The 7,500-nt window shown below is 51.3% G+C and overlaps 1 protein-coding gene across 2 annotated transcripts in view; it reads right to left on the minus strand.

Annotated features, from left to right (window-relative positions):
* The window catches only part of usp8 (ubiquitin specific peptidase 8), a 26,438-nt gene that overhangs the window by 9,817 nt on the left and 9,121 nt on the right, over positions 1-7,500 (minus strand). For both annotated transcript variants that reach the window (XM_077241920.1, XM_077241919.1), the window contains exons 10-14: positions 5,492-5,679; positions 3,514-3,975; positions 3,358-3,432; positions 2,977-3,266; positions 972-1,190 (exon numbers count right to left, since the gene is read on the minus strand). In XM_077241920.1, coding sequence (XP_077098035.1) covers positions 972-1,190; positions 2,977-3,266; positions 3,358-3,432; positions 3,514-3,975; positions 5,492-5,679 — 1,234 coding nt within the window. The remainder of the gene's footprint in view (positions 1-971; positions 1,191-2,976; positions 3,267-3,357; positions 3,433-3,513; positions 3,976-5,491; positions 5,680-7,500) is intronic.

The following is a 7,500-nucleotide window of genomic DNA, read 5'->3' on the forward strand; positions in this document are numbered from 1 at the left end:
GCACAGACACACACACACACACGCGAGCGCTTGCACAGACACACACACACACGCGAGCGCTTGCACAGACACACACACACGCGAGCGCTTGCACAGACACACACACACGCGGGCGCTTGCACAGACACACACACACGCGGGCGCTTGCACAGACACACACACACAAGCGAGCGCTTGCACAGACACACACACACACACACACACACACGCGGGCGCTTGCACAGACACACACACACAAGCGAGCGCTTGCACAGACACACACACACAAGCGAGCGCTTGCACAGACACACACACACACGCGGGCGCTTGCACAGACACACACACACAAGCGAGCGCTTGCACAGACACACACACACACGCGAGCGCTTGCACAGACACACACACACACGCGAGCGCTTGCACAGACACACACACACACGCGAGCGCTTGCACAGACACACACACACACGCGAGCGCTTGCACAGACACACACACACGCGAGCGCTTGCACAGACACACACACACGCGAGCGCTTGCACAGACACACACACACGCGAGCGCTTGCACAGACACACACACACACACGCGAGCGCTTGCACAGACACACACACACACACGCAAGCGCTTGCACAGACACACACACACGCGAGCGCTTGCACAGACACACACACACGCGAGCGCTTGCACACACACACACACGCGAGCGCTTGCACAGACACACACACACACACACGCAAGCGCTTGCACAGACACACACACACGCGAGCGCTTGCACAGACACACACACACGCGAGCGCTTGCACAGACACACACACACTCAAACGCTCCCCTGCGCTGATCATTGTAGCCAATCACAGACATATCCGATGAGCACAACGGCCAATCAGAGGTGTTTATGATTCCGTTCAAAGCGTCACATTTTTTTAATTTCAGTATCGACTTGGTACCGAAGTCTGTACTTTTGACTACACTAGACCAGAGTGATGTCATACCTGTTGATGTCGTCCTGATAGTAGTTCCTGTTGAAATACTCCGCCATGGCAACGGTGTTACACAGACACTGGAGGATGGAGTTCATGTAGCAGGTGTTGCCAAGGTTACGGAGGCCGGTTAGTAACGGCCCCTGACCCCCGAACACCGGGTTCAGGTTCCGGATCTTAGCAGCCGACGGGCGGGAGATCTCCACTGTCTTATAGGAGGCCGTCAGAGGCCTGACACACACACACACACACACACACACTCAGCATGGGTTTACATTTTACATGCAATTTTAAAAATAAGGTTGCTGTGTGTGTGTGTGTGTGTGTGTGTGTGTGTGTGTGTGTGTGTGTGTGTGTGTGTGTGTGTGAGCTCGTACTTGTTCTCTCGGTTGATAGTAGGCACGGCTGCTGAAGTGTGTGTGTGTGTGTGTGTGTGTGTGTGAGCTCGTACTTGTTCTCTCGGTTGATAGTAGGCACGGCTGCTGAAGTGTGTGTGTGTGTGTGTGTGTGTGTGTGTGTGTGTGTGTGTGTGTGTGTGTGTGTGTGTGTGTGTGTGTGTGTGTGTGTGTGAGCTCGTACTTGTTCTCTCGGTTGATAGTAGGCACGGCTGCTGGAGTGTGTGTGTGTGTGTGTGTGTGTGTGTGTGTGTGTGTGTGTGTGTGTGTGTGTGTGTGTGCGTGCTCGTACTTGTTCTCTCGGTTGATAGTAGGCACGGCTGCTGGAGTGTGTGTGTGTGTGTGTGTGTGTGTGCTCGTACTTGTTCTCTCGGTTGATAGTAGGCACGGCTGCTGGAGTGTGTGTGTGTGTGTGTGTGTGTGTGTGTGTGTGTGTGTGTGTGTGTGTGTGTGTGCGTGCTCGTACTTGTTCTCTCGGTTGATAGTAGGCACGGCTGCTGGAGTGTGTGTGTGTGTGTGTGTGTGTGTGCTCGTACTTGTTCTCTCGGTTGATAGTAGGCACGGCTGCTGGAGTGTGTGTGTGTGTGTGTGTGTGTGTGTGTGTGTGTGTGTGTGTGCGTGCTCGTACTTGTTCTCTCGGTTGATAGTAGGCACGGCTGCTGGAGTGTGTGTGTGTGTGTGTGTGTGTGTGTGAGCTCGTACTTGTTCTCTCGGTTGATAGTAGGCACGGCTGCTGAAGTGTAAGTGTGTGTTTGTGTGTGTGTGTGTGTGTGTGTGTGCTCGTACTTGTTCTCTCGGTTGATAGTAGGCACGGCTGCTGGAGTGTGTGTGTGTGTGTGTGTGTGTGTGTGTGTGTGTGTGTGTGTGTGTGTGTGTGTGTGTGTGTGTGAGCTCGTACTTGTTCTCTCGGTTGATAGTAGGCACGGCTGCTGAAGTGTAAGTGTGTGTTTGTGTGTGTGTGTGTGTGTGTGTGTGCTCGTACTTGTTCTCTCGGTTGATAGTAGGCACGGCTGCTGGAGTGTGTGTGTGTGTGTGTGTGTGTGTGTGTGTGTGTGTGTGTGTGTGTGTGTGTGAGCTCGTACTTGTTCTCTCGGTTGATAGTAGGCACGGCTGCTGGAGTGTGTGTGTGTGTGTGTGTGTGTGTGTGTGTGTGTGTGTGTGTGTGTGTGCTCGTACTTGTTCTCTCGGTTGATAGTAGGCACGGCTGCTGAAGTGTGTGTGTGTGTGTGTGTGTGTGTGTGTGTGTGTGTGCTCGTACTTGTTCTCTCGGTTGATAGTAGGCACGGCTGCTGAAGTGTGTGTGTGTGTGTGTGTGTGTGAGCTCGTACTTGTTCTCTCGGTTGATAGTAGGCACGGCTGCTGGAGTGTGTGTGTGTGTGTGTGTGTGTGTGTGTGTGTGTGTGTGTGTGTGTGTGTGTGTGTGTGTGTGTGCTCGTACTTGTTCTCTCGGTTGATAGTAGGCACGGCTGCTGAAGTGTGTGTGTGTGTGTGTGTGTGTGTGTGTGTGTGTGTGTGTGTGTGTGTGTGTGTGTGCTCGTACTTGTTCTCTCGGTTGATAGTAGGCACGGCTGCTGAAGTGTGTGTGTGTGTGTGTGTGTGTGTGTGTGTGTGTGAGCTCGTACTTGTTCTCTCGGTTGATAGTAGGCACGGCTGCTGGTCTCCTGGTCTCGTTGAGCTCTTGGCTGATGTCTGGAGACGAGTACGAGCGCTTGAGCTTAGACTGATCTCTCTCTCTCTCCCTCTCTCTCTGCTTCTCTCGCTCCGTCTCTCTCTCTCTCTCCGGCTCCGGCTGGGCTCCGGCTGAGCTGGGCTGGATCGGGACCTGAGGCGTGTTGACCTCGGGAGGGTACAGGTGCACGCGGTTGGTGGGCGAGTGGTAATACCTGTAGGTGCCCGTCACCGTGTCCAGAAACTGCAGAGCAGAGCATCAGAGTGTGTTACACACTCACACACACACACACACACTCACACACACACACACACCTGCTGCTGTTTCCTCTTACCTTCATCCAGCCGTCCGGCAGCCCAGGTACGGTTCGGCCCATCTCCTCACTGTGTGCTCTCATCAGAGACTCCCTCTGAAACACACACACACAGGTAGGTTTAGGGATGAGGTTAATGTGTGTGTGAGAGTGTGTGTGTGTGAGAGAGTCACTCACAGCACTCGAGGGCACATGTGAGTCCAGAGACATGCTCTTCATGGCAGGGTCCAGTGTGACGTCCTTCTGTGTTCTCCTGCTCTTCTCCTTCTCGTCTCGACCCGCTTCTCCCAGATCCTGCTCTTCTTCTGCTTTCTGTCTCTCCAGCCTCTTCCTCTTCTCCTCCTCATCCTCCTGTTCCTTCTGCTCCCGCTGGTGTCTCTCGGCCGCCTCTCTCTCTCTCCTGCGCTGCTCCTGCTCCCTCCGGGCCGTCTCCATCAGGCTGAGCGTCTCGGCCTGGATCTCCCGGCGCTCCTCTGCGCTCAGCGCTCGGGACGGGTCGCTCCGGGGTCCGCCGGGTTTGGTGGAGCGGTCCGGCAGAACCAGGCCGTTGGGCACCGCAGGGCTGTCGTTAACCGGAGGCTCGTCGCTGATCTTCACACTCGACGGCAGCTTCACCGAAGGCTTCTTCGTGCGGTCGACCTGAGGAACGGTGGAGATGTGTGTGTGAGACGGTGGAGACGTGTGTGTGAGACGGTGGAGATGTGTGTGTGAGACGGTGGAGACGTGTGTGTGAGACGGTGGAGACGTGTGTGTGAGACGGTGGAGACGTGTGTGTGAGACGGTGGAGACGTGTGTGTGAGACAGTGGTGCAGTGGATCACAAAATTCACGGTTCGGATCATTTACGCTTTTTGAGCCACGGATCGGAAACTAAAAACTACTATCCTAACTGATAAAGTTCAAACATTATCAAAAACAAGTGAACAGTCAGGAATAAAATAAGAACAAATACACAAATTACAAGCAGAGATTAATACTAAATAAAGTTACAAAGTCTAACAATAGTATTCAGGTACATAAATTAATAATTAAGCCTAAAGGTAAAATAACACTATTTGCGCACTGTAGAAACTAAATATAGTCTCATCTTTGTTAAAGCTGTATTAAGTTGTTTTATGAACATTAATAACACAGGAAACAGAGGAATGTTATTAGGCTGCTGTCACTTTAAGACCGAATGCACAGACCGACTATACTGACACACATCCGTTTCTTTATCAACTGTTCATTTATGAAGAGAATACTTGCCGAGATGGGTATTTAGACATCATTGTGTGTGTGTGTGTGTGTGTGTGTGTGTGTGTGTGCGTGTGCGCACAGATAACACGCGAGTCCTGACTTTCGCCTCTTCTTCCACGTGTAAAATAGTTTGAATGTGTAAAATTGGCAAGACAAAACACCTCCAAATGATAAACTTTCACTCTATGATGGTTAAATGTAGCAGTTAATCCGCGAATCCCATGCGTCCGTTGAACGTGTGTGTGTGTGTGAATCAGTGGCTATGTTTACATGCGAGCGTAGTGTTTACATGAACACTAAACGTGATCGGGTTGATGTGTGTGTTATATGTCACAAGCTTCAAATCGGAATTGATTTCTTGACATGCACACACTGCACGTATATACAGTTTCCCGCTGTTTGCGCGGGTAATCTCCTACATTATCTTAAACAGCACTTCATATTTATCTATTTCTAGTCATAATTTGGAGACCGTGATCATATGAACTGTAAAATTACGCTATTTCTACGTCATCGCACATGCGCAGTGCTTTCAGTTTCGGTTTTCAATCCGATCAAGTGCTTACATGTTCTCTCGATCGGATTAGAAAATGAATAACGCCTCTTTCAATCGGCTCGAAATCTCAGTGGGATCGAGTTCAACTGGATCGATTAAGGCGTTTACATGAAGCTTTCAGTGCGATTGAGCCCTCAGTCCCATTACTAACGGATTATTTGGTTGCATGTAAAGGTAGCCAGTGAGCGCTGTGTGTGTGTGTGTGTGTGTGTGTGTGTGTGTGAGACTCACCTGTGGAGTGTGTGTGTGAGACTCACCTGTGGAGTGTGTGTGTGAGGCTCACCTGTGGAGTGTGTGTGTGAGACTCACCTGTGGAGTGTGTGTGTGAGACTCACCTGTGGAGTGTGTGTGTGAGACTCACCTGTGGAGTGTGTCTGGGCGAGGAGGCGGCGTCAGTGGCGGCGGGCTGAGCGAGGGGTGTGTGTGTGTTAGCGAGCGGTTCTGCTGGCGGGTCCTGGGTCACAGTAGAGCCGTTGATCAGCGCAGGCTCATGCTCTTCACACTCGATCACAGGCTTCGGCTCCTCCAGCGACGGGTACGTGAAGTTCACTGAATCACAGCAAACACAATCAGGCCTCAAATTAACTTTTCACTCACCGGCCAATTTAGCTACTACATTTTTAAGTTACCGGCCATTCAGAATTTCTACTAGCCAAAGAAAAGAAAAAAATGAACCAGATTAACTATGTCACAGCTTTTATATATATATATTTATTTATTATGAAATTTGGATTTCATACATTGTGGCGTGTGTAGAGACAGTATGGTGTGTGTGTGATGAGGTGTGTGTGTGTGATGAGGTGTGTGTGTGTGATGAGGTGTGTGTGTGATGAGGTGTGTGTGTGATGAGGTGTGTGTGTGTGATGAGGTGTGTGTGTGATGAGGTGTGTGAGACTCACGCTGGGGGAGACAGTATGGAGTGTGTGATGAGGTGTGTGTGATGAGGTGTGTGTGATGAGGTGTGTGTGTGATGAGGTGTGTGTGATGAGGTGTGTGTGATGAGGTGTGTGTGTGATGAGGTGTGTGTGTGATGAGGTGTGTGTGTGATGAGGTGTGTGTGTGTGATGAGGTGTGTGTGTGATGAGGTGTGTGTGTGATGAGGTGTGTGAGACTCACGCTGGGGGAGACAGTATGGAGTGTGTAATGAGGTGTGTGAGACTCACACTGGGGCAGACAGTATGGAGTGTGTGATGAGGTGTGTGTGATGAGGTGTGTGTGTGATGAGGTGTGTTTGTGATGAGGTGTGTGTGTGATGAGGTGTGTGAGACTCACAACAGGGCAGACAGTATGGAGTGTGTGATGAGGTGTGTGTGATGAGGTGTGTGAGACTCACGCTGGGGCAGACAGTATGGAGTGTGTGATGAGGTGTGTGTGATGAGGTGTGTGAGACTCACGCTGGGACAGACAGTATGGAGTGTGTGATGAGGTGTGTGTGATGAGGTGTGTGTGATGAGGTGTGTGTGTGATGAGGTGTGTGTGTGATGAGGTGTGTGTGTGATGAGGTGTGTGTGTGATGAGGTGTGTGAGACTCACACTGGGGCAGACAGTATGGAGTGTGTGATGAGGTGTGTGTGATGAGGTGTGTGAGACTCACGCTGGGGCAGACAGTATGGAGTGTGTGATGAGGTGTGTGTGATGAGGTGTGTGTGATGAGGTGTGTGTGTGATGAGGTGTGTGTGTGTGTGATGAGGTGTGTGAGACTCACGCTGGGGCAGACAGTATAGAGTGTGTGATGAGGTGTGTGTGATGAGGTGTGTGAGACTCACGCTGGGGCAGACAGTATGGAGTGTGTGATGAGGTGTGTGTGATGAGGTGTGTGAGACTCACGCTGGGGCAGACAGTATGGAGTGTGTGATGAGGTGTGTGTGATGAGGTGTGTGAGACTCACGCTGGGGCAGACAGTATGGAGTGTGTGATGAGGTGTGTGTGATGAGGTGTGTGTGTGATGAGGTGTGTGTGATGAGGTGTGTGAGACTCACGCTGGGGCAGACAGTATAGAGTGTGTGATGAGGTGTGTGTGATGAGGTGTGTGAGACTCACGCTGGGGCAGACAGTATGGAGTGTGTGATGAGGTGTGTGTGATGAGGTGTGTGAGACTCACACTGGGACAGACAGTATGGAGTGTGTGATGAGGTGTGTGTGATGAGGTGTGTGTGATGAGGTGTGTGTGTGATGAGGTGTGTGTGTGATGAGGTGTGTGTGTGATGAGGTGTGTGAGACTCACACTGGGGCAGACAGTATGGAGTGTGTGATGAGGTGTGTGTGATGAGGTGTGTGTGATGAGGTGTGTGTGTGATGAGGTGTGTGTGTGATGAGGTGTGTGAGACTCACGCTGGGGCAGACAGTATGGAGTGTGTGATGAGGTGTGTG

The sequence above is a fragment of the Siphateles boraxobius genome, unplaced genomic scaffold (assembly GCF_051911475.1).
Source record: "Siphateles boraxobius isolate OS27281-9 unplaced genomic scaffold, OSU_SipBor_1 247, whole genome shotgun sequence".
Classification (NCBI taxonomy): Eukaryota; Metazoa; Chordata; class Actinopteri; order Cypriniformes; family Leuciscidae; genus Siphateles; species Siphateles boraxobius.